Source organism: Eutrigla gurnardus (genome assembly GCF_963514095.1).
Source record: "Eutrigla gurnardus genome assembly, chromosome: 13".
Lineage (NCBI taxonomy): Eukaryota > Metazoa > Chordata > Actinopteri > Perciformes > Triglidae > Eutrigla > Eutrigla gurnardus.
The window spans coordinates 3789928-3817285 of NC_139936.1; the positions used below are offsets into that span (position 1 = coordinate 3789928).

Consider the following 27358-nt stretch of genomic DNA (forward strand, 5'->3'; position numbering starts at 1 on the left):
GGCTCGCCTCATAATCTGACTTAGCTTGTGATATTCTTCCCCTTCGCAGCAATGTGCCGGAGCATGTCATATATATGATAAGTAGAAGGAGAGCCCGGACTCATCACACACTCAAATTGGTGCAGCATCGGAGTTCATATCGCTGCGTGGCCGAGAGGGAATTAGCAGCGAGGAGTCTTAATATTATATATAAATATATAAACCCTCCGCTGCCGCATGTGTTGTGAATTAAAATGCATTTAAATCGCCTGGGAGATCTGTGTGTGTGCACAAGCATGGAGAAGGAGTGGCCACAGCAGTGTGATGCTGCTGGGAGACAGGAAGGAGAAACAGGTCACACACAATAAAGACATGTAGAGTACACTGGGAGGGAATAACAAGAGGCTTCTCTGCGTGTCCTTCATGTGCTAACCTTTATCTCCCCTCGTCTTTGTCTTTCCTCCCAGTTTGAAGTCATATCATCGTCGTCTCCCCCCTCCTCTCCAGCCTTCTCAGCTCTCTATCTGTGATTCATCTCGCCTTTTACTCAATCATGTATGACTCCTTACCAGCAGAATCAAAAGCAGTTGGGTCTCCCATGCTTTTCATTAGAGCTCGCTCCATAAAGGCTGACTGGGAGGCCTCTTTTTGAAGTAGTGCGAGGGCAACTTTTTTTTTTTCTTTTGGAGAAGCCACACTGTCAAGCAGCCCTCCACTGCTGACTCTCGTTTGATGGGGAAGCAGAACTTCTTCCCCCCGCTAAGGCCGGCCGGCTGCAACCTAATGAACCCGGCACACGAGTGCTGACTCCGACGAGGAAGTCGGGCCAACTGTGTGGCAGTGTGTGATGGGGAGGAGGGAGGCGGAGGCGGGTAATGACTTGGTGGACTTTGCCTCTCTTTGGGATCTTCAAACTCAGCAAGAAACCATAACTCAACACTCAGAAATACTGCTTTTTTTCTGCTTTTTCACACCTCAGAAAATGCCAGTTTGAACGGCTTTCAGGCCGAATGGGATTTCTACGCCGGCCCTTTTTTTGTCTCCTGCTATAAATTCAATACATGAGCCCGAGATGGCGACGGCTACCCGTCCTAATGGAGTCGCCACGTCCAGAACGTGTCTTTTCCTGCTCCCAGTGTTTACTAAAGAGGAGGGTTAGATTTTTTTTCCGGCCGTGCTTGAGTTCACTGTCAAAGCCAATTAAGGGAGTACAAATGAAGATGGAGGATGTGGAGCCTCGGGCCAGCAGAGTCGAGCACCGGGGCCAAGTTAGCCTCCTCTGTCGGCTCAGTGGGGGCCTAAACGCAGCGGGGACACATATGGTCCGGACCTGGCATCGGCTTTGCATAATCGGTATTTGTGTTACAATAAAGTGAGTTTTTTTTAAGCCCTGTTGCACTGTTTGGTAAGAAGTCAAGTTGTGACAATGAACACAATTATCAGCAGATTGCAGCTCCTTGCTTGATTGCCCAACAAAAAAAAAAAACTTCTAAAATGTGAGACTTGTCGGTATATTTTACTTTTACGGCGATCTCGGGTCCAGTCGGGGTAGAAAACACTCCTGCAGCCTTCGAGTTTGCTCTCTTTTTTAAAGGTTCACCATCTGGCCATGATTGATTAAAGCTCCTTTAAGTAATTAATGCCCACTTTAATTGAGAGTCGGCCCCCGTGGCTGTCGGGGGGTTTCGTGTGGCAGACGAAGAGAGAGAGAGAGAGAGCGGAGCCGAGGATCTATTTGAAAGAAGGGGGGCACGGAAATCTGTTTAGCACCCTGACCCTCTCAAAGCCTCGCATCTCCAGACTCTTAAGATGCTAATAAGAACCTGAGTATGCTGGCTGCATCCGTGTGACAAATCACGCTATAAATCACGGTGGAAGGAAGTGACGTGGGTTTTTTTTTGAGCTGAGCTACCAGCGTTTTATCTGCCAGCTTATCGCTTTCCTTTGGTGTGTTTGCTTGTTGGAAAGCCTTCTGTGATGGCGGACGATGCTGCGAAGAATATTGAATTCCCCTCCGACAAACATTGTGACAGCGTGTCACCGGGCGACTCCACAGCTTCGCCACTATTGTGATGAATGAGAAATATCACCTTTTTCTCCCCCCTTCGATGTCACTTTAAGCATCACAATGGGCAGCTTCTCCATTGAAGCCTCTCTTTGTCTTTTGGGTATTGTTTTTAGCCCCCCGCCCCGAGTCTGATAATACGAGACACGGTGAATACCGAGTGCTCAGCATTGATTCCACATACCTGACGTTGACCTTTTCCAATCTGAAGTCCGGCGCCGGCTGCCAGTTTGATGCGAGCCGGCTAATCGATTCCTTTTTTCGCAGCGGCCACGAGAGACTCCTCCGATGTCTCTCACGCTTTTTTTTTTTTTTTTTTAAATGTTATACCTGGGTCTCATTGTCGCAACTCACTGAATAATGAAACATTTACCCTTTAATTGCCGGCTCCACAAAGAAAGATCAGTTTAATTTGCTCTCATTAAAGCCATCTAATCTAATGGGGCCAATTAAGGTGCCTCTGGATGGAACAGCAATCACCAGAGTGTACGCCGGCCCTCGGGGAGGAATTCATCAGTGCATCGTAAATATTTTACTGCGTCGACCGACAGGGCAGATTGTGAGGTGCTTCGCTTTGACTCACCTTTTTGGAGTGGCTTATGTTGTTAACATAAAACGTGTTCCAGGTCAAAATCCTGAAAAAGCAGCGTTTTCCATCGATCGGCCGGATTCATACAGAAAACCTTTGAGAAGAAATGAGTCTGTCGCTGTTTTTTCTTATAAACTCACACATGATGGATGTGGGTCTGGGGGGTCTGCTGGTTTTAGGGTCTGGGTTTATTCGATTGGGGCGACGGTAATAGACAGACAGCTGTGTCATGGTTCCATGGGAGTGACCCCTGAGGCCAGAGAGGTTCATGTTTGGCCCGAGGCCTCCCCTCTTTGAGGACCGACCTTAGATGTTTTCAGTCCCGGGGGGCGGGGGGGGCAGAGATCTGTACCTGCAGCGAGGCTGATGGGTAGATGGTGCTCTGGAATAGATTTAATTAAGTCCAGCCTCCATTGTGCTCGACTGTGGCTTCCAGCTTGTCAAGCTGAAGGGCAGAAGGCCCAAAGCAGCAATCATTCCCTCTCACTTCTTCTTTTTTTTTAGCTGTTCTCCAGCTAATTTGTCATGGCCGACAGTTATCCCCGGATATTAAATTAAGCAGCTGACATTTTGTTGTACCCTGCGAATCGACCGGTTCACCTTGAAGGTGCGGCGGAGGCGGCGGTGGAGATTGGCGAGGGGACGGCTGGGAGCAAAACCGCGGTGGACGCATGACATTTCTGGGTCAGAAAACCAGGCGGTGACACCGACAAAGAGCTGAGAAACACGTCCGATCCTTAGCGTCCTCGTCGGTGTGGAAAGCGGATTTCAAGTCCAACCCGTTTGTTTGAGACAGATGTGTTTTTCTAGAGGAGTTATTGATGTATTTTTTGTTGATGTGTGTGTGTGTGTGTGGTGTGTTTGCAGCCCGCTGTCCCTGTTTGATGGTCTGATTTGGGTTCCATTACGGCGGCGGCGGGGGGGCTCGGTCGAGAGCGGTCATGTCGGGAAGCGGCCGCCCTGCGGGTGATCAGAAAGCATCTGCAGCGGGCGGCGTCCTAAACACGAGGGTGTGGCGCGCTTCCATTGATTTCCACGTTTGAGAGCATCTCTATTATTGCTGATCACTGATCAGGAGCACAGCCAGTCCTGCAGCACAGCTGGGGCGTTCAATGACAGGCCGCCTCCCCTCGGCGGCGAGGAGTTATGCTGTTTGTTCAGACATCATCATCGGCGTGGAGAGAAGCAGCTCCGGCTGCGTGTAAATAAGTGAGGACGCGGGCGGGTTTCCAGCTCCGCTGCCCTTGATACAAAGGATTTACAAATTACCTTGGCAATTTGACTCCTCGCTGAAAATGACAGATCCAGGATACGATAAACAAACAGACCTGGCACCCTTTCACTTCCTGTTTGGGTTTCTGGAAACGCTGCAAACACATCGCAACCCGGGGGGGATGAACGTAGATGTAGGACACGTAGATAAGAAGACAGTCAGACAACTAGACACGTAGATACGTAGACATGTAGATACGAAGACACGTAGATACGTAGACAGGTAGATACGAAGACACATAGATACGAAGACCCGTATACAGGTAGACACGTAGACAGGTAGACATGTAGATACGAAGACATGTAGATACGTAGACACGTAGACAGGTAAACACGTATACAGGTAGACAGGTAGACAGGTAAATACGTAGACAGGTAGATACGTAGACATGGAAGCAACAACCTGTCTACGAATCTCCATATCTGTTGGAGATATATTTTAGGTATATTTTTGTCAGCATTCATTCCATTTTAAGGTATAACATAAGGAACTTTATCCAAACCGAGTGTGCACATTAATGGGAATATATGAAAATGCCAAAACACGATTATCCCGATTATCCCGGCCGATATTCTCCCGATCAAAATATGCTTAAAACTCTTAATATTGTGGCAAAACATGCTGGAATAACTTTATATTTTTTGTAGAAACTAATATTTGTATTGTGCCAAAGATAAGAAGCAGATATTTTTTATTCAATGTTCTTTTTTGTGAAAAACAATCACATAATCTCAAATAAATTGATCATAAATCATAAGGTCTCCCTGCATAGATAAAGGATAAATAAATAAGTCTTGAATAACGTATTCTGATCGAGACAGCTTTCTAAAGATAGATATTAACGATTATCCCGATCAATTTATTCTATTATATCGTGCACACATGGTAAATCATAAATCCTGCTGTTCGTCCCCGTTTAGCTCGACCAGAGAAAACAAATAATTCAATGAATCTTCCCTTGAAACCGGATCCTGTTGAGGATCAACAAGCGTAAACACAGACATGCTCCTGGAGGGTCGATGTTCCCGAGGAATAGCCCCTCGGGGGGAGGGGGGGGGGGCATGTGTCGGGGCATTAATCTGCTAATAGGAAGGAGCCTCCAACAGCTGGTCTGAACACTAACCTCCCCAATCTTAATCTTGTCAACTTTGGGTTCAGCTGCTGCGACTGTGAGCCTCATCGTGAACAACGTCGGCCATGTTTCATCCTAAGTGTCTTATTAGAGAGAACGGGCGAGCGAGGTGTGTGTGTGTGTGTGTGTGTGTGTGTGTGTGTGTGTGTGTGTGTGTGTGTGTGTCGGTTCCCTGCAGCGTGTAGCACAGTTTCTTTTTTTGCATCATTTCCCCTCGTCTTCTCCTTCCAAAGCATAAAAACATGAATATTTAAAAACGACATCAAACACAAGCATTCATGAAATATTAAAATGTTCGAGAAACAAGAGAAGCTTTTATCCCCTATCTTATTCATATGTGTTTGCTCTCTCTCTCTTTTACTCACACACACACACACATGAACAAGCATGTACAGCGACTCACCTTCCCTTCATCAGCACATCGCTGCTTTAAACAGAGGAGCTTTAATACCTGATAAAACACTCTTAGAAGTCCTGGTTTTTGTTGCACATGACGTGTCACATGACAGGAAGGCCTCTCTCTCCCCACCTCTCTGCCTCTCCATGTTAGTCACTGCAGCTCTCAGCAGATGCTGCTGCCTTTTCCAGAGAAATATCCCGTTAAGTGTGAATTAGTAAAAAAATGTGTAGGGGTTAAATCCTCCCATAATGCCTCCTGCCAGCGCCTCGCTGTTGTATCTGCAGCTTCCTCGTATTCCTCGTCTGAATTGACTTGTTGGATTATGCAAAAGATGAGGTTATATTGTGTGTTTGTGATGTGTTTTGAAGGCATCGGGGAGAATAATGGCAGAAAAAAAACATCCCATAAGGCTGTACGGCACATTGATTCTGTCATTTCCTCGGCTCTTTTGTGGATGCGTTTATTCCCGTGCTTGTGTTTGCAGTATTTTGATGCCGGCTGCAGATTCTCGTCCTTCGCCCTCATGTAGGACAGCGTAGGGTAAAATAAAAAAAGGATATTTTGCGTTTGAAGCCTTATTATATTCATCTTTTTCCCCGTCCTGGTCGTCTGAGCCGGGGCCACGCCGCTTACAGAGAATGAAAGAGAGATCTCCGGGTGAGCCGTCATACGGCGGGAGCTAAATCTAATCAAAGGGAGAAGTGCTTTTAAATGTCTTTTGTTCCCTCCGGGCGAAAACGTTTGCGGGGCCTCCCCGCTCCTTCGCCGACGCTGTCCTGCCCAAAACTCTCTCCGCCGCCGCGAGATGCAATTAATATTGAGCGGCTTCCCCCGGCCTGCACTCCCCTCTTATAATAACGGTGTTAGAACAAAGGTTAATGCTTTTGAATCTAATCTGTGTCCTCGTCATTTTCAATGGAGTTGTGATGCAAGCGGAGGGAGGGGGGGGGAGGGGCTCGGACGGGAGCAAAATTAATTACTGGCCTCTATAAATTCGATGTCATGTCTTATTTTCTCTAATCCCTCCCCGCCTCTTCTCCTCGGCCCGGCGGTGCTAACGGAGAAGCTCGGGAAGACTAATGAAAAGGCCTCTTAGATGCTAATGGAGAATTAGCCCTGGTGTCACTTTTGTAGGCCGTGAGTGACTGTGTGACGAGGTGACCAGACGGCATGCTGGGACTTCAACCACAAACACACAGAAAACTCAATCCCCCACCATGCTTTGCTGCAGCAATCGTGCACACGAGCCCAGATATCACTATTGTTGGAGATTTAGTGCTTTGGATGGCGATTAATCACTTCTTTGCTTGCCGGTTTGTGAGACTGGACCAGATTCAGGTTTAGGATTTGTTTCTGATCACGGCCTCAGACACAAACACGCTGACTCACAAACTCCGAGTCCAAAACAGAGAAAAAGAGACACATTTATTGATGGAGCTTCTGGATCTCGGAGACGGCGTCTGTTTTAGTTTTTCAATTCGAAGAATGTTCCAAAGCATCTCAGAAAGATACAGTATGTCAGCCGCCGCACGCCGTTTGTATCTCAGTGCTGAATTATTATCACACACACACACACACACACACACACACACACACACACACACACACACACACACACACACAGTGACTTTCCCAGCGACTGGATGACAAACACAGTTAAACTCTGCTTTTCTTGAACGTCTCCAAAACATGACACATCTGACGTGAAAAAGAAAAACACTGCACAGACAGACTCCGGCCAGTCGTGTTATTATTTTACGACTCCGACAAAAAAGGGAACGCACAATCTGAAGTATTTATGGGGGTTCTTTCATTCGAGATACAGACCGACTCTCTCCCTCTCTCTCTCTCTTCTTCTTTGTCTTTTCTCTTCTCTGCTTCTTCTCTCAGCGAGCCCGAGAGAAATCCAAGCTCTGAAAAACAACTCCTGAAGAAGGCAGCCAGCCAAATGTCACATGTGCATTTATGTAAAACTTTTAATCCAATTAACAACAACAACAACTTTATTGTGACGAACACAAAGGAGAGTTCAGGAAAAAACCCCTCGTGTGTGAAAAGAAATGGTGGTGTGTTTCTGACTCTTACCTCTCTCTCCCTCCGCAGGCATACTTCCGACAGGGTGTTGCCCTTCAGTACCTTGGTCGCCATGCCGACGCGCTGGCCGCCTTCGCCTCGGGGCTGGCCCAAGACCCCAAGAGCCTCCAGCTGCTGGTGGGCATGGTGGAAGCCGCCATGAAGTCGCCGTTACGAGGTGAGAAACCGCCGCTCACGCTCAGGTGTCGGTCATGTGACCTCACCTGACGGCTTCCTGTCTGAGCGGCGGCGTGGAGCGCTTCAGCACATCTCATTGTCACACACAGATAGCCCGTTATCTTAATGAGCATCCAACGCTAATGCCATTGTCTGCCCTGTCGTGTAAGCCTTTTTCTTCCTAAAGCCGAGTGGATTTATAAGTTATTAAAATGTGTTATTATCCGTCGTATCGGCCGACTGCAGTGACCTGATTGTCCGTGAGTAATCAGCCGGCCTAATGAGCCTCAAAACAAACCTGGCAAACCTCAGATGACCACCGCGGTTAGGATTTAATATTCTTCAGATCCGGATCTGCCAACGCAGACTGAGTCATCCTGCAGTCTCCGCTTTGTCATCCACTGAAAAACTTACTGCGAATAAATGTTGGCCTTGTTTTTTTTTGTTTTTTTTATAATCCCAAAAAAATGTACTGAACAGCACAATGAGATCAGCGGCTCTGAAGGGCTTTTGTTCAGTGAGAAATCAGCTTTTCTTTGATTGAATACGCCGCTCCTCTGAATATTCCTCTGCGAACGCAGAAGAGGAAGAAAAAAAATATTGCAAAGAGAATAAAGAATGGAGAGCCCATCTGAACGACATAAGCCTGCCAGTGGAGCCAAAAAAAAAAAAAAAAAATGGGTTTGGGTGCTAGCCCAGACCTGAGCATCGTGGACCAGAATGGGGTTCTCTCTGTAGGAGAAGACCAGCATTTAGCCCGAGCCGTATAATCTCTTAATTGTTTACCCTATTTCCCACGGTGCCAGGCAACCAGCGGAGGAGCTAATCCAAGGTGTGTTGGGGAGAGAGGTAGCTAGGTCAAAGGATTAAGAGCAATGATGATCCTCTCAGAGGGGCTGCTGGCACAAGGGGGGGGGGGGGACGGTAATCAATGTTACGCCAGCGAACGGGGAGGATAATCAGTGCTGCACAGATAAGTGAAAGGTAGGCGAGCGTTCTCCAGCCTGTTGATTCGCTCACCTGCAGATTTAAATGCAGAAGCTTTTTTTAGTTTTCTTGAGTGAGAAATAATCCCCTAATCCCCCCCCCCCCCCCCCTCCCTGTTTTAGGTTGTAACAACACGTGTAATCCCTGTGTTATTACACTTTAATCCCTTATAGCACTTCTGTAACCGCCACGTTCCCCTTCCCGCCTGTTTAAAAACCCAACAAAGAGCCGATTGTATCTGGCTGTGATTGTTTGGCTTCCTCCGAGTGGTTTATCTCTCACACTGCTGATGTTTACAGTCCTTCCCAGATAAACACCTTTATGTTTATTCTCTGCCACCGAGAGCAGAGATCCATACGAGTCAAATAAATAACTCAGGGTACAATAATGAACGTCTTCAAGGACGCAGCGTGCACCAAATTCATCAAAGCTCCTTTATGTTTTTTAGTTTCTGTGGTAAAGTTAACGTTATATCTATAACGCCCGATTCTCACCGTGTCATCTCCGATCCCACACTCCAAAACATCAAGGTCTCACTCATTACTGCAGCCGAGAGGCTGCTCTCCTGGGATTCAGGCTGGATGTAAACCGCTCACACAGGTGGACACGCCCCCTGTAGCTGTCTCACCTCCCTATACTGGATCTGTCTCACCTCCCTAGTCTTACTGTATCTGTCTCACCTCCCTACTGTATCTGTCTCACCTCCCTACTGTATCTGTCTCACCTCCCTACTATATCTGTCTCACCTCCCTACTGTATCTGTCTCACCTCCCTACTGTATCTGTCTCACCTCCCTATACTGGATCTGTCTCACCTCCCTCCTCTTGCTGTATCCGTCTCACCTCCCTCCTCTTACTGTATGCGTCTCACCTCCCTCGTCTTACTGTATCCGTCTCACCTCCCTCCTTACTGTATCTGTCTCACCTCCCTACTGTATCTGTCTCACCTCCCTATACTGGATCTGTCTCACCTCCCTCCTCTTGCTGTATCCGTCTCACCTCCCTCCTCTTACTGTATGCGTCTCACCTCCCTCCTCTTACTGTATCCGTCTCACCTCCCTCCTTACTGTATCCGTCTCACCTCCCTCCTCTTACTGTATGCGTCTCACCTCCCTCGTCTTACTGTATCCGTCTCACCTCCCTCCTTACTGTATCTGTCTCACCTCTCCCTCCTCTTACTGTATCCGTCTCACCTCCCTCCTCTTACTGTATGCGTCTCACCTCCCTCCTCTTGCTGTATCCGTCTCACCTCCCTCCTCTTACTGTATGCGTCTCACCTCCCTCCTCTTACTGTATGCGTCTCACCTCCCTCGTCTTACTGTATCCGTCTCACCTCCCTCCTTACTGTATCTGTCTCACCTCTCCCTCCTCTTACTGTATCCGTCTCACCTCCCTCCTTACTGTATCTGTCTCACCTCTCCCTCCTCTTACTGTATCTGTCTCACCTCCCTCCTCTTACTGTATCTGTCTCACCTCCCTCGTCCTACTGTATCTGTCTCACCTCCCTCCTCTTACTGTATCTGTCTCACCTCCCTCCTCTTACTGTATCTGTCTCACCTCCCTCGTCCTACTGTATCTGTCTCACCTCCCTCCTCTTACTGTATCCGTCTAACCTCCCTCCTCTTACTCTATCTGTCTCACCTCCCTCATCTTACTGTACCCGTCTCACCTCCCTCCCTACTGTATCTGTCTCACCTCCCTCCTTACTGTATGCGTCTCACCTCCCTCCTCTTACTGTATCGTCTCACCTCCCTCCCTACTGTATCTGTCCCGGCAGCAGACCTCCCCCCACATATCAGCCCTGTCCATCTGTCCCCTCCCCTCCCCGTTTCCTGGTCTTTCTGATCACATGGGGATGTTTTTACTTTAATCCTGCTCCAGTTCTGTCTCTCGCCCGGCTGCTCGGGGCCAGAGAGAGAGAGAGAGAGAGCAGAGGGTCCATTAGCTGTTAATTAGCCGATTGTTTTCCACATATGCCAATTTAAAACAAGGGTTTTTCTTTATCCACTTGAACATCCGTCCAGATTAAGCATCGAGGAGAAGGCTCTCATTGATCCACGCTGCCATGAAATACATTGTCCTTTTAAACTGGAGGGGTTTGAAGCCTCTGTTCATTAGGGTCTGTCCTGCTGAGGAGCCTTTGAGCAAAGTGCTTTTGATTTGAGCAGCTTCTTTAACTCAGCCTGACATCCAACGTCCCCAGAGACGATGAGCAAAGGGGAACATTTTTTTTTTTTTTGCCACAGATCAATAAATTATCACATTATTAGTTAAAGGTCAGAGGTTATTGTTGTTGTCAGCAAAATACAGACGGGAGGATCAAAACACGGAAGAATTGATTCTACTGACAGGAAAGTAGTGGTTTGTGCCCTCAAGCTACACAATGTCAATTTAAAACACATCAATGAGTCACGCGGTTGCCCCAGGTTACGTATTCCCTCATTTCTATAAAAACTAGTTTATTTTAAGATGATTCCACAAAGACACTGAAAATACTCACCAAATACACAAACATGGCTGGAGTAACATTTGTTTTAAAAACTACATAACCCAGCAGCTGAAATTACCAAGCACTGTTTTTATAGTTCAATTGAAATTTGTTTATTTAGGATAAGGGGGGTCCCAACATATAACACAATCACTATATAATGACAGAATAAATAAATAAAAATAATAATAAATTCAAGCAAAAAAAATAAAATAAAAACAAAAAAAGGACAAACCATATACATCATAAACATAATACAAACATATTATCTTTGACCCATTTATAGAAGTTTATTCTGTAGGAACCAAAGGAGACAGAGAGGGCAAGGAAGGGCATAAACACATTATTCAGATACAGGAGGGAAAGTCCAGATATGTTCCATTCATAACTCCAGATATGTATTTCCGTCCATGATTGTACGGTCATTACAGTGAGGTGTGGTCCCTGCTGCAGCAGCACCCTTAAAAAAAAGCCTCTGGAACTCTACAGAAGACAAAAGGGTGGAAGGCTGGAGGCCAAAATGACTTCCTGTTCGCTGCATATCAATGAGGTGCAGGTAGAAGTCTGGCTTCATCATGTCTGCACACAAGCACTCTTCAGCATTTCATTCTGTGTGTAGAACAACACACTGATGTTGTCATAACTACCTGTTTACTAACGCAGCAGCTGAGACACCTGAGTGTGATTGATGACTCAGCTCTCGGTGTCACTCCGAAGGCAATTACAAGCTTATGAATGGATATGATGTGCAAAACAGAAGCTCAAGAAAAAGAGCATCATCCGTTCTGCTTGTGGAGTGCTTGTGAAGCGCCTCGTATCGTGTCTGTGTTGCGTTTGTCGGGGTGAATTAGCGTTGTGACTGTTCACTCTTTGTGACTGTTCGCTCGTTGTGACTGTTCACTCCTTTTGACTGTTCACTCGTCGTGACTGTTCACTCCTTGTGACTGTTCACTCCTTGTGACAGTTCACTCGTCGTGACTGTTCACTCGTTGTGACTGTTCACTCGTTGTGACTGTTGACTCGTGACTGTTGACTTGTCATGACTGTTCACTCCTTGTGAATGTTCACTTGTCGTGACTGTTCACTTGTTGTGACTGTTGACTCGTGACTGTTGACTTGTCATGACTGTTCACTCCTTGTAACTGTTCACTTGTCGTGACTGTTCACTCCTTGTGAATGTTCACTTGTCGTGACTGTTCACTCCTTGTGAATGTTCACTCCTTGTGAATGTTCACTTGTCGTGACTGTTCACTCGTTGTGACTGTTCACTCGTGACTGTTCACTCATCGTGACTGTTCACTCATCGTGACTGTTCACTCGTCGTGACTGTTCACTCCTTGTGAATGTTCACTCCTTGTGAATGTTCACTTGTCGTGACTGTTCACTTGTTGTGACTGTTGACTCGTCATGACTGTTCACTTGTCGTGACTGTTCACTTGTCATGACTGTTGACTCGTCATGACTGTTCACTTGTCATGACTGTTCACTTGTCGTGACTGTTGACTCGTCATGACTGTTCACTCGTCGTGACTGTTCACTCGTCGTGACTGTTCACTCGTCGTGACTGTTCACTCGTCGTAACTGTTCACTCATCGTGACTGTTCACTCGTCGTGACTGTTCACTCGTCGTAACTGTTCACTCGTCGTGACTGTTCACTCGTTGTGACTGTTCACTCGTTGTGACTGTTCACTCGTTGTGACTGTTCACTCATCGTGACTGTTCACTCATCGTGACTGTTCACTCGTCGTGACTGTTCACTCGTCGTAACTGTTCACTCGTCGTGACTGTTCACTCGTTGTGACTGTTCACTCGTTGTGACTGTTCACTCATCGTGACTGTTCACTCGTCGTGACTGTTCACTCGTCGTAACTGTTCACTCGTCGTGACTGTTCACTCGTCGTGACTGTTCACTCGTCGTAACTGTTCACTCGTCGTGACTGTTCACTCGTTGTGACTGTTCACTCATCGTGACTGTTCACTCATCGTGACTGTTCACTCGTCGTGACTGTTCACTCGTCGTGACTGTTCACTCGTCGTAACTGTTCACTCGTCGTGACTGTTGACTCATTGTGACTGTTGACTCATTGTGCCTGTTCACTCGTCGTGACTGTTCACTCGTTATGCCTAAATGCTTCGGTTTGGGAAAGTGTAGGTGCCTCATGCACGTAGTCGGTTTGTACAGTAATGACACACATGCAGGGGTTGTTTTTTAATTTGATAAATTTGACCTAATTAGTAGCAATCCTGCTGAAAACATTCACAGCTGCAGCACCAGGAGACTTCATCTCCCCAGATACACTTCTATACATGAATGCAAATATACACACACACACATGCATCAATAGACACACACACACACACTTGGGCGTGCCTCGCTGTTGTTCGATGTTGGTGTCTGCCAGAGGGCTTTGTAATCTGGAGGGGCTGTGGATCCCCAAATCCCCCCTGCGCAGCCCACCATTGATTTATGTCATTGTGTGCGTTTTTTCAGCCTCTTCAAAGGTCACCTTGCACGTCTCCTTCGCTCTGCATTTTCTTCTTCACCGCTGCTGCTGCTGCTGCTCTTAGCTGCGTTAGCTGCTTTCGTTTTCCCACCATGGAAACCCACCCAGCCCTCCCTCCGTAGTCTTCTCAAACAACCACATCAACATGACACACAAATGTAATTCTGCTTTGTGGTTTGTAAAAAGACAGTTGCCCACAAAGCTCCAACCAGCTGTTGGAAATTGCCTGAGATTAGCCCGTTCAGAGCGGAGGGATCAGAGAAACGGCCGATATGTTGATTTATTGTCAAATTGTCGGTGAAAACCGTCACTCAGCCGAGCTGCAGGCAAAAGCAAAACCGCCCGGAGGAAAAGTAGATCATGAATTCAGACAGCAGTTACGTTCTGTACAAAATCTAAACTCGCTCGCTTCTATCAATGTCACATATTGTTGTCAGGCAGCACAAGGTTATGTTTTTTGGCTTCTGTCTAATCTCTGTGTCCTCCCCTGTTCAGAGTCTCTGGAGCCCACCTACCAGCAGCTGCAGAAGATGAAGCTGGACAAGAGTCCCTTCGTGGTGGTGTCTGTGATCGGCCAGGAGCTGCTGACGGCGAGCCACCACACGGCCTCCGTCGTGGTGCTGGAGGCCGCGCTGAAGATCGGCACGTGCAGCCTGAAGCTCCGCGGCTCCGTCTTCTCGGCCCTCAGCAGCGCCCACTGGTCGCTGGGCAACACGGAGAAGAGCACCGGCTACATGCAGCAGGACCTGGAGGTGGCCAAGACCTTAGGTAAGAGGACCCGGGGCGGAGGGAACCATGAGCCTGTTCATCATTTATTTTATTTTTTTATGTCCTACAGTCTTGAATATGAAGAAAATACTTATATGACCACAAAATTAGTAACATTTTTAGCTCTGATGATGTCGACCACTTTGGTCCAGGCAGAACTATCTAAAACAAACTATTGGAAGGATTTTGTTCCCCAGAGGATGAACCCTACTATTGCAAATTACTAATGACGTCCCCATCAGCCTCAGCTGTAGTTAGTGTTTCGAGCTAATTGGCTAATTACCACGCTAACATGCTAAACTAAGAGTTTGAGCATTGTAAGCTGAATAAAATGTTGTAAAATGAGTTTTCCCACATTTGAGCATCTTGTGCCAAAATTGAAGGATATTAAAAAATCTGAAAGAAATAACCAGGAAGTGGTCCAGTTCTTTGTTAATAATAGATAAATAAAAGTAACATGGAAACAGTGTGTGGGTGTTTAATGTGGTGGAGAGCAGACAGTTAAGGTACTGCAGGGAGAGCGAGAGTAGCACAGACTGGCTCCACCCGTCTCACCCCCACACAGTTTGACACATGACCGGGCAGAGCAGCTGGAGATAAGGAGCGGCGGTTCTCAGGTGGAGCACACACAGACTTTACTTTAGTACTGACAGTGGGGCCTCTTTGTCAGGCAGAAATAATAAGGCTTTCCCCCTTCCTCTGGAGCATTGAGATCAACGCTACCAGCTGTCAGGGAAGCCGCTCTACTGTGAAAAAGAAGCAAGAAAAAATGTCCACTTTGCCTTTTTAGGGCGGGCGGTGGCGGTGGCGACGTCGGTGTGGACGTGGTTCATCACATTTGATGATGTGAAATAAACACCAGCTTTCTGTGTCATAACCACCCCTAAATGGTGCTCTTTTTGGTTTCACCCCTTCAGGTGACCAAACAGGGGAATGCCGCGCTCACGGGAATCTGGGCTCGGCATTCTTCTCCAAGGGGAACTACCGCGAGGCGCTGACCAACCACCGCAACCAGCTGGTTCTGGCCATGAAGCTGAAGGACAGGGAGGTAAGAAGCACACAGCAGTTTGAACACAAACGGAGCAACGTGTCTTTGCAGAAGACGTTGAATCGAGGCTAACAAAAGTCATTATTAAGTCTCTTATCGTGTCGTAGGTGTGGGATTGTGCTGTGGCCAGCAACTCCGCTGCTCTGGCTGTTTAGAGGGTATCTAAAGGAGGAGGAGGACTGTGAAGGACACACGGGGATGCTCTTTTGTCTATTTAAAAACATGGGTGTCGAGTTGGTGCGGAGAACAGATGAAGGTGATGGGGGAGGGGGGGGGGGGAGAGAGGGAGGCAGTGGGAGCCAAGGCCAACAGGATAGCCTTCGCAGCTGGTTCACCTTATTATCCATGCAAACCATTTATGCAGATACTATGCAGATGTTTATCTGGTACGTGTAGCAGCAAGTCTGCAGCTTTGTAACATACGCCTGCGCTGGAATGTAATTTACACAGATTAAGTTGTTTTGGATGTGGGGCAGAGCGAGAGAGAGAGGGAGAGAGAAGAAGAAGTGTAGGGAAATAAGGAAATGGAGGAGAGGGAAGGCAATTAGACGGACTGATCCACTTTTTTTTTTTTTACTATTTGGTGCCCTCTTTCTCCCCTCCCTCCCTCCCTCCCTTTCTGGCCGACCTCTGTGGCCATTGTTGGAGGAGGAGACAGGTGCTTGTTCCAAACACAATTCCCGTCACACGAGGAGAAGAATGGCCTCCGTTTCCCCTTCACTCCTTATCCTCCCCCGGCAGGCCGGCGGGGCCTGCTTGTTTGTGTTGCCCTGATATCGTGGAGACATTTAAACAGTCCAGTCAAACGCAAAAAAACACACACACAATACGATCCGGGATGAAACTTCCAGTTGAAGAACGAGGTCCCCTTGACATCCCCCCCCCCCCCCTCCCTCCCCAGAGGAGCAGACGTACGATTATGAGTTGGCCAACAAAAACCTCTGTCATGTAATGAGGTTAGAGAGAGAGAGAGAGAGAGACATAGAGGATGCATGCGGCAGCAACCGTCTGGCCACATGTCTGACTTTCACGTGCGTACGTGTCCCTGCCACCATGTCTAATGTAGAGACTAGCTCCTAGCGGGGTTTAAAGACCCGGCGGTCTGGTATCAGTGTGACAGGATCACGCCGCTGTAATCCGTAGTGGATCAGGCTCTCAGGCTGCTTCTGAGAGGAAAACAATACCCCCCAAACCCCCCCCTGCACACATGCTTCCACACTAACAGCAAATGGACCACTCACGAGCCCCGACGGAGGTCATAGAACACCTTTAACAGTTTCATCATATACTGGAGAAAACGTCCTGATTGGCCCCTGCTCTGCCCCCCAACCTCCCCCCCTCTTGTTCTTCTGAAGGCCCCCTAATCAGACTCATATGTGGTGTCACACCACCTGGTCTCCCTCAGAACACACTGGAGCCTGGCGGATAGCTCATTACGGCCCCGGGCCTGATGTTTTCCTTTCTGATGTGGACGTTTTATCTGGCCCTTTTTTTTTTTCTGAGGCTGAGGTCACTTCCTCGAGACCGGGGACAGGATGTTGATCCTGACTGGATTTCCAGTGTGCGGCCTACAGACCTGGAGAGGAGTGAGAGAGACTGACGGAGTGGCATCGAGTCCAAGCGATGAAGGAACGCGTGTGAATTGTAACAGGTTGTTTAATGAGTATTTCCTGGAGACTTTAATGAAATGTTTGATGTGATCAAAGGAGCCGCTGGACCATGTGGCTTTGATATGATGTGGGGGTTTTTTCATTGTGGGGGTAAAAGAGAAACTTGGAAGATGATAACAGACACATTTAAATGAACTCTATGAACTGTGTGTGTGTGTGTGTGTGTGTGTGTGTGTGTGTGTGTGTGTGTGTGTGTGTAACCATCCCCAGTCAGCTCTAGTTTGTAGCCGCTGATTGATTTCCCACTTTCTAAAGGAAAATTGCAACACTTTGTTTGTCATGTTTTGGCCGTCAGCAGTTAAAGAGAACGACATTGAACTCATGTGGATTTCACTGGAAGAGAAAGTTGGCTTGTTTACAACCAGTCTGATAGTTTTACAGCCTTCACCATCTCCCCAGATATCAGCCATTACAGTGGCATGTGTGTAATGTTAATTATACGGCCAAAAACTGTCATAAATCCTAAGTGGACGGCTGTTGTAAAGCTCTTTTCTAGTCTTGGCGACCTCCACATACACACATATGGTACATGTAGGGATGGGAATACATACAGTTTATTGTGGATCGCGATATAAACACTCAAGTAAGTTGATCGTGGTGAATTTCAATAATCGGGATATTCGTAAATATCGTCCCGAGTGACTTGAAACAGCTGTGTATCAGTTTATATATCCTTTATTTATGATTTATGATTGAAAAAAAAGATGTCTTACCCAATAAAAATATTTGTTTCTCATTAAAACTGTTGAAGTTGTAGACTTCGGGGGCAGGGATCAATTAAAGGTGGCAGATTATATACTCTTTGTCACTCTACATTAGATATATATTGTGTATATCTGCTCGTACTGATCCGAGCACCAATACTAGGCAGTAGTGTATCTCAAAGCTCCGGTTTCACCAAACCTCAGCTACTGGTCTGGACTACAGGCTGAACGGTGGCCTGTGTGTGAGATGAAGGAGCCGCCGGAGACACAAAACAGACTCCAGATCAGATGAGTGTCCTCTATAAATCAAGAGCCAGTACACTACCTGGGTCCTGTTAAACCAGTAAAGGGAGTCCTGCATGGGATCTCCTCTTCTTCTTCTTACAAACAAGGAAAGAAAAACCTCCGTCTTTAAATCACACAGCAAAATAAATAAATAAAATAGTGTTGCTGACCAGCAGACTGACACTAATACATCCTGAATCATCATCTGTAAAGACGGAGAGCTGAAAAAAAACAACAACACAGAGAAAGCTGAGGGGGAAAAGCTCAAAGAGTGAGCGCTCTGTCACCCCCGACTGGAAGCTGCGGTCCAAACCTGTGAGGTCATCGGCTAGCGTGGAGTTGGTGTTTTTCTTCAGCTCGCTGCCTTTTGGAAATATCCTGAGCAGATTTTCAGCTGTCAGACGTCGTGCCGATACAACATGAACGCACACTCCCTCCTCTTTTTTTTTGTTTTTTTTTGTTAGTAAGCCGTGTGTCTTTTCCAACTTTATGTTTTCGTCCCAGTTTCCACACCTGGCTTCATCCGCGTCGTGCCAGTAACCGACTTCAACTTTAACAAAGGCCTTCTGTCATCGTGAAACAAAGCCCCTGTAACTAGGTCTCCAAACTCCCTTTCTTTCCTCCCCCCCCCCTCTGTTTTGTCTGTGTGACGTTCTCATCCTAAATAGTAGGTTTAACTAGAAGGAGGTAACCCCTAATTTGGGGTGTGAGTATTTAGGAGAAACTGAGGCGGGCTGGCAGCGGCGTACTCTGTAATTACGTCTCGTGTGATGTTTAAAAAAGAGGCTCGCCGACTCCCCCCAACCCCAAAGTTGAAATGGAAATCACGATCGGAGGAGGAGGAGGAGGAGGAGGAAGGAGGGGGGATGCATGCTATGTGTGTTTTTTTTTCCATAAGGCTCCACAGTTCTACTCTCCTCCTGGCGTCATCCTCTTTTTAAACTCCAGCTTTGTTTATCCCTCTCTCTCGCTCCATCTGTCGAAAGGAATTTCACTCTGAAAGTGACACGGACTATTTCATCCCGGGGGGGGGGGTTTGGCCCTAGCTGTGGTATAACGAGGCGGACGGCTGAGAGATGAGCCTCTAAATAAAAGGGGGCGGGGCCGGGGAGTGGGTGTTCCTCTTGTCAGGGTCGGGGTTCGTCAGTGTTTGTCAGCACTCTAGCGGAGGAGGGGATCATTAAGGAGTCATTAGGGGTATGGACGTGTGCCGTTCCTCTGGAGAGCCCACGCTAATAGAGGATGGCAGAGGAAACTTGGCACCCTTGTCTCCCTTCTTTAGCCTCCGCTGCTTTGCTGATTAAGAGGGAGGATTTTGGGGGGATGATTAGAGTAGAGGGGGCTAATTTAGCCGAAACGGCCGGGTGGAGAGCAGGAGGTGTCCGGCTGAATAAAAGGCAACACTTCTCTTGTCTTACGAGTGCACTCGGCTGTTGATGTTACTTCCTGGCAGACCTCCTCCTCCTCCTTCTCCTCCTGCTTCTCCTCCTGCTTTTCCTCCTGCTTCTCCTCCTGCTTCTCCTCCTCCTTCTCCTCCTGCCTCCCGGTGTGTTGGAGCACAGTGGCTCCAACCCGCTGTGCCTTAATGACACCCGGGCTCGCCTCGGCCCATTGGTCTAGAACTGCTCTACAGCGGCTCGCTTAACCATGAATCATGGAGGGATGGACGGCAGGCATCAGCCAATGGGCCGTGACCAGGATGTGTGTGTGTGTGTGTGTGTGTGTGTGTGTGTGTGTGTGTGTGTGTGTTAATAGCAGCACACACGTGTGTTCCCGTAGTCCCAGTGTCATGTAAATGTGCCGTCGGTGTCGAATGGAGTAAAAAAAAAAATGTGAGATTGGTTGTAGTGACCCGCCCAGATGTGCGTCGGCTTTATAAAACATCCACAGACGTGCACTTTATACGTGTGCACGTGAGTGTGCACGTCTAACTGGCGCCGCGGCGGTGATTTGTGCTCGTACGGGTTGCGGTGTAATGGCGTATGCACTGACTCGCCAACGTCCCACGACGTACCGGTGACCCAGAACACGAAGCACAGCAGCAACAAAAAAAATGGAGGTTTGTGTGTGTGTGTGTGTGTGTGTGTGTGTGTGTGTGTGTGTGTGTGTGTGCATTGCTGCATTGGAGGTGACGCAGCTTAGCGTTCCCCCCAGTGGAGCGTTTGGAAGGCTGTCAGAGAGATGAATGACTGCCGTTACATCGACTACTGCTTCCTGCCTCTCTGCTACCTCCTCCCTCTCTCTCCTTCTCTCTCCCTCTAGCTCTCTCTCTCCCTCTAGCTCTCTCTCTCTCCCTATCTCTCCCTCTCTCCCCCCCTCTCTCTCTTTCTCTCTCTCTCCTCTCACTCTCGTTCTCCCCATCTTTCTCTCCCTATCTCACCCTCCCTCCCTCTCTCTCCTTCTATCTCACTCTCTCCCTCTAGCTCTCTCTCTCTCTATTTCAATCTCTCCCTATCTCACCCTCTCCCTCTCTCCCCCTCTCTCTCTCTTTCTCTCTCTCCTCCCCCTCTCACTCTCGTTCTCTCCATCTTTCTCTCCCTATCTCACCTTCTCTCTTTCTCTATCATCCCTCCATTTCTCTCTCCCTATCTCTCTCTCCCTCTTTCTCTCTCTCTCCAGCCTCGGTGCCCCCCCACCCTCCCCCCTCCCACATTTACCTCCTCCCTCTCTCCCTCCCTCCCACATTTACTTCCTCCCTCCCTCCCTCCCTCCCTCCCCCCCTCCCACATTTACCTCTTCCCTCTCTCTCCCTCCCTCCCACATTTACCTCCTCCCTCTCTCTCTCCCTCCCACACATACCTCCTCTTCCCTTTCTTTACTTCTCTTCCCCCCCCCCCTCCCATCTAATTGCCCCCTCCTCTCGTTATTTGTCGTCTCCTCTCTCTAGATGTGGCTGTATTGTGTTGGGAGAGTGGCCTTTAGAAACAACAGCAGACACAATCCACCGTTCAAGGATTCTTTGCCAGTCGGGTTTCTTTTATTTTTTAAATTGCCTCCACAAAGCAGAGTGGCGTCCGGACTCCTACATTTCACTGATCAAAGCGTCGATACGCGAGCTGCTAGAACAGGACCTTAATGGGAAGGCTGCAGATGGAGCCGCTCACAGTCGGGAAGTCGAGCGTTTTGTCTGGAATATTACACCTTGTCCATCTTTGTCTCCCGAGCCGCTCCAATCAAGGGCAATACGGAGGAACCGATTCCATGACAAATAAACAGTGACACGGTCACAGGAGACTCTGATACGCCGCCGCCGCGCTCTATATGATTATAGATGACATAGATGGTGCTCATCAGAGAGGAGGGGGGGGGGGGTCCAACAGGCTCCTTGGGGTTTGTACTGCACCGCAGGACGCCCGAGTATGCCGTAGAGATTTTTAATCATTAGGAAAATCAAAAATCCCATCATTAATCTTGGCAGAGGGGGTTTGATGTCGCTCTGGCGAGAGGCACGAAAACGGAGGAAGCGCCAACTCATCTTCCCCCCGACGATAAAGGACGGGGCCCGATTAAAGGCGCCGGCCGGCGGGAACGTTAGTTCACACGGGTTTTAAATTGAAATGAATGGCGTCGTCGGGCGTAGCCAACTGAAACACACCCACCTCCACTTTCCCAGGCCTTTTCTTCCCCGAGTAGTCCCTTAATAGTTCTCGCTTTTTCCAGGAGAGCCTCTGCGAGTAGCCCCCGAAGAGGAGGCTGGCTGGCTAATGTGTTGGCTTTCAACCCGCGTGATTAAGTCATTATTCCATCTCATCAGTGTAATCCTCGCCGCCGAGCCGGGCCCAGCCATCTTTATGGGAAATTCTGATCCTTGCCATCGTTTGCAATCGTAGCTGTTATTCACAGGTGACCGTGAACGCATCAGAGGCAGACCTCCACGGCTCAACCTGGCACTCCCTCCTCCTCCTTCCTCCTCCTCCTCCTCCTTCCCCCTTCGGCCTCAGTCCAGCCCAGCACTCATCCAGGCTGGCCAGAGAGCCATTTAAAGCTCTGGAACAGCATCCCTTTCTCTCACCCGATCGATAGTGGAGCTGTCAGCAAGACGAATGGAGGCTTTAGGAAGTCCATTTTAATGAAGGAGAAGGAGCGAGGGGGGGGGGGACTGGAGGCAGTTATGAAGGGAAGGAAAAGGGAGAGAGAGGAGGAAAAAAGGAGTGTGCATGTGTTTATTGAACGTGCATGTAGGATTGTGTACTGTGTGTCTTCAGTGACGAGGGAGGGGGGGAGGACTGGGGGTGATTTAGCTACAGTAAGACCTATTTCTAGCCTCAGCAGTGTGAAATGGCTCCTTAGCTCCAGCAGCTTGTAAAGCACAGCCCAACACAGAAACCTATATTAGTGGACTGAGGGGGGATTTCATCGGCCTGCACACCAAAACCACCACATCAATGCTCTGGCTCATGAATCATGTCAGCAGCAGCTCTGTGGTGTAAAAAAAAAACAACGATATTGTTGTGACAAGGGAGAGAAGCTACAAATCCGAGGCAGCTCCCTCCACAACTGCCCTCACGCCGCCTCGCCGCCACGCATCACAAGATTTGTGTATATTTGCATTTAGAGGCAGAAAACTCAGGATTCTGTCTGTGTTGGAGTTGTGTTTGTTTCCAGCTATCCGGGAGCCGATACCCTTTTATTTTTATCCTCACATCGATATGCAGGGGAAAAAAAACGGGGCTGCATGCTAATTGGTGATTAGGAGCTGAGGTTAGAGGTCAGGAGTGGGTCGGTTTGCCGTCGAGAAACAATCTCCTCTGGGCGATTTGGCTCGGCCCAACCCCTGTTTTTCACTCATTGGAGCAATTACTGGCCCTGATTAGTCACGGAGCGACTGTGGGAATGGTTGTCGATTTATGCATATGGGCCGAATACCTCCTCTTAGTCAGCCCGGACCTCTACGAGTCAGGAGTGATCAGAGCCCCGATGAAACCGTCCAAACGGATCAAAGACCCGACTCGTCCTGAACTAAACCAGAATACAGATGAGTGTCCACTTGGAAGGGCCTCTTAACTGCTTTCTTTCTACCTCGTTCTTCTGTTTTAAAGAGGAAGTTGTGGTGGTACTAAGGTACCCGCAACCAGGTCTCACTCCCAACTCGCCAAATGACTGACCCACCCTTCAGCCTCCGTATGGGACACACTGGGCCTTCACTTGACCCTTAACTCATTATTAGTTGGGCAGAGTTGTATGAAAGTCTGGTTGGGAGGGGAGAACACAGGACTTTCACACAGGAAACCACTGTTCGTGTCCCGTTTTAAGTCAGTGTTACCTTAGTTTACCGTAGTTTTGTACCAAGCGTCTTGTGTGTTATATTTAAACGTAATAAACATGCTAATTGAAACCCTAACCACGATCTCTCCCCAAGCCTTATAATTAATCAAATATCGACCCCGATCACAACATGAGGCTTCCCGCAATTAAACGAACACGACCGCCTGAGATGTTGACGTCTTTAAATGAGCCGTGTAACGAACATCCGGCCACCAGGGGGCGATGATCAAGACGTTTTTAGGAGGGAGCTGCTGTGCACGTCCAGCTGTGGCAGGAAGTTCCCTGGACGTTTGCAGCTGTAGTCCAGCGGAGAAGAGTAATATTCCTCATTTCAACAGACAGCGGGGGTTGATTTAATTAAGAGAAAATAGACGTTTGGGTGCAATTTTATTTTTGCTTCTTGGAGTCGTACATTACGTGGAAGAGCAAGCAGCGCTCTGTTTATTTAAATGATCATTTTGGCCATGATTGCGCAGCTCCATTTAAGCCTAATATGTACAACAAATGTGTTAGTTGCATCAGTAAACCTATGATGGGATTTTATTTTGAAGGGACTGCATGTAACGAGCATCCTGTGTTGTTTAACCTTAAATATACCTTTAAGTAACATATGGATTTCCTTTCAGTGGCACTAAATAAAGCAAACAGCAGTCCAGAGATGTTCCTTAGAATGTAAAGAATTAGTCCTGCTTCCTGTTATGGATACATGTTTGCATGAAAAGGAAGAAACTACTGTATGTTCACTATCATGCTGCTGTATATTCTGATCTTGTTCTCCCTCCTCCCTTCTTCTCCTCCCTCAGATCTTTTTAAAGAGTGAAATCAAAGCTAGGAACCAGATTAGCCCTCACTGCTGGCCCATCTGTAAAATAGAGATGAGCTTGTCCTTAGAGATAAGGTGAAATTCAGATGGTTTTTAAACCCCTGTGTATGTGTGTGTGTGTGTGTGTTTTGGGGATGGTTTGTGGATTACGAGGGTAGAAGGGGGTCTCCCGGGGAGACAGAGGTCAGCGGCGTTACAAGCGTTTGATGTTTGCATTATATATAGCTGCGGCGCTCGCCGGGACGTAGGAGACGGCATTTTTGCGGCGTGAGGAAACGTTTTTGTGCAGGACTCCACAAAGACACACGGCTCCGAAGTCTCCTCACAACTCTGCTGTACACCGAGTCTCTCATCTTTCGCTTCTTTTTACGGCGGTGTCAGCGTTCTCGTCCCTGTGGCTCAGAACCTTCCCCTCGCTCCCTCTCTGTCTTGGACGGCGGCCCTCCTGTCTGTGTGTGCGAAGGAGGTGGAATGTGTCTTTGTGGAAAGCGCTTCAGTAGAGAAAAGCAATAAAAATGGAGAGAGAGAGACAGAGAGAGAGAAAATACGAGGCCCCAAGTGAGTGAAATGAAAGTGCTCCATCTTAGGAGCGGACGGAGGCCTACGGGGTTCTGCTTGTACTTGACCTCCGCGGCAGCGCGGCCTCTAAATAACGGTGGAGGTGGAGGCGGACCGTAACTGGCTACAAGTCAGACTCTGAAGAAGAAGAAAAAAAAGGCTCTTGACATAGTTTGGTGTTAAATAGAGAGAAGGAACGGAGCGGTATCGAGGCTGTAAAGTATTCACGAGAGGACCCTGAGGTATCTCGGCTTCTTTATGGAGCCAGACTCAATTTGAAAAGTTAGTAGCTATCGCTGTCGGCTAATTTAATTGCAGTCATTGGCTTTCAGTCATGGAGAGCGGTGTGGTCATCTCACACACACACACACACACACACACACATTGGATTACGTGTCATTAAAAATAGTATTGCTGTGTAAATTACTGCAATATTAATGCTTACCCGACTAAAAATTATGTTTACGAATACTTAACACTTGAAATACTGCTACAACTTACTGTATTGATGTTCAGTTTGAGTGTCTTTTTAAGGAGAATATTAAGTTTCAGTCATAAGATATAACCCAGGGTTTTTAAACGTCACATTCTCCATGTTGCTTACAAAGCTTATTGCTGTGAGTAGCTGGTAATAAACGTGAAGAGTCGGGGTGAGTATTGGCAAGAACCTCACGATACGATACTTTGGTCACGATATGTATCACAATATCACGATATTGCGATATAAAGATAAAAACACAAGTACCTGTATATGTACATCAGATGATATTGATCAGAGGACAAATTGAGTCAAAACTATTTCATTCAAAACAGCCTCTCCATTTTATTAATTCCCATGAAATTCACTGGAATAAATATTGAAATAAAATGAAAAAGGATAAAGTACTGCATTCACAACGCGTCTAAACATGAATCTTTTTTTTTTTAATCGATTTTTGGAGTTGAAAAAGTGAGAAGGTGCATTTGGAAACGATGCTCCTGAATATTAGAGGTGATTCTTAGTTTTTATAATCTTCCTGCAAACTGGTGATAATTGGCTCACACGGCGTTTGGGTTCGTTTTATACGGAGCTCCACACGGCTGCGTGTGTGTGTGTGTGTGTGTAATGAGTCGGGCATCCTGTGTGAATATGTGCGCGGGCACGTCTTTGACTTCATCGCCGTTCGGCGGCTTAGCGTGATTATAGCGGCGTGATCCTCTGAAGAGTTAATGATGAGAGAAGCAGTCGCTCCACAGAGGCCAATCACACGGCAGCACGCCGAGGCTTATCTCGCTCTACGTATTGTTGGCGTCCGTGTCCGTGAGAGAGTGTGTGTGTGTGTGGCTTTGCATGCGTGTGAACATATATATATATATATATATATATATACATGATGGGATTCCAGCTATCATTTCGTGCATGAGAGTGTTTGTTATCGCCGTTAGAATATGCATGATTCCTTTTGTCTGCATGTTTGACATTCGGGGGTTTATGGACATACAGAGCAGCCTTTCTAATCATACAGCTTCATTAATGCTGGTGTCAGACATGGATCCAGCTCCAGAGGAGGGTGGGGGTCTGGGTATCCTCTGGGTCTAGTTCAGAGCTGCACACAGAGGAAGGCCGATGGTCCCCCCCCCCCCCCCCCCTCCTGACTGACAGGCTTAATGACACTGTCGGGGTCTACGGCACGTCTCCGACTCATTTTCCCCCGATGTGATTGAAGTTCGCCGTGGGTAGCTTTTCATCAGTGTTGAGCAGACAGAAGGGAGCTTTTTCTCGTGTGTTGTGCGTTCACACATGTACGCCCGCGGTTCTGGGTAGAGGATGCACAAAAGAAAGAAGAAAAAAAACGTCTCCCGCTCCTGGAGATGATGAGTTTTTATATGGGCTTGTCTCCGGCGTGTACTCCGCCTTGTTTATTGCACACACTACGTATACGGTACACACTCAGGTATGTGGATGCCGACGCTGAGACAATCAGGATGACGTCACTGTCATGAAACGAGGAGTACCCAGCTTTACTTATTGTATGAGAGCAATGCATATTTTTGCAGGAAGCGTTATGTAAATGTCTTATTTAGTGTACTTCCCATTGGCCGCTGCGCCGGGCTCCGGTTACAAGTCCACCTTTAGTCGAGGCCCGAGCCGTTCGTGGCTGCAGATGTGGGATGAGTCATGTAATAGTTGTTGGTGTTGGCTCAGCTGTGCATCCTCCCCCCTTCTCCTCCTTCCCACCCTTCCTTTCTCATTTCCGCCCCCTTTTCTTTGCTCCCTTTTTTCTTTCTTCCTTAGGTCCTGTAAACTGAACTAGGCCGCTCTCCTTTTTGTCGAGCTGCAGTTAGCATGTGCCGTGTGTTATGGCTGTAAAAACCTCTCACTTAGCGGCCGGTGCCAAAAGAGCGGATGGCGTGATTGGTCAGTCAGAGTGGAGAGGCCGACGCAGACAGGAATCCACTTTGCAGCGAAGCCACGCTGGTGTTTTTCCTATCGGTGTCTGCTCAGAGTCAGCTGACACTCTCCACCCCCCCCACCAGGAGCACCCTCTTATAGCTCCAGCTTGAGGGGAGAGTTAAGCCAACTACCCCCC

At 47.9% G+C, this 27358-nt stretch overlaps 1 protein-coding gene across 3 annotated transcripts in view; it reads left to right on the forward strand.

Annotated features, from left to right (window-relative positions):
* The window catches only part of LOC311022616 (tetratricopeptide repeat protein 28-like), a 148378-nt gene that overhangs the window by 78611 nt on the left and 42409 nt on the right, over positions 1-27358 (forward strand). For all 3 annotated transcript variants that reach the window (XM_084023998.1, XM_084023999.1, XM_084024000.1), the window contains 3 exons: positions 7542-7689; positions 14163-14435; positions 15353-15483. In XM_084023998.1, coding sequence (XP_083880124.1) covers positions 7542-7689; positions 14163-14435; positions 15353-15483 — 552 coding nt within the window. The remainder of the gene's footprint in view (positions 1-7541; positions 7690-14162; positions 14436-15352; positions 15484-27358) is intronic.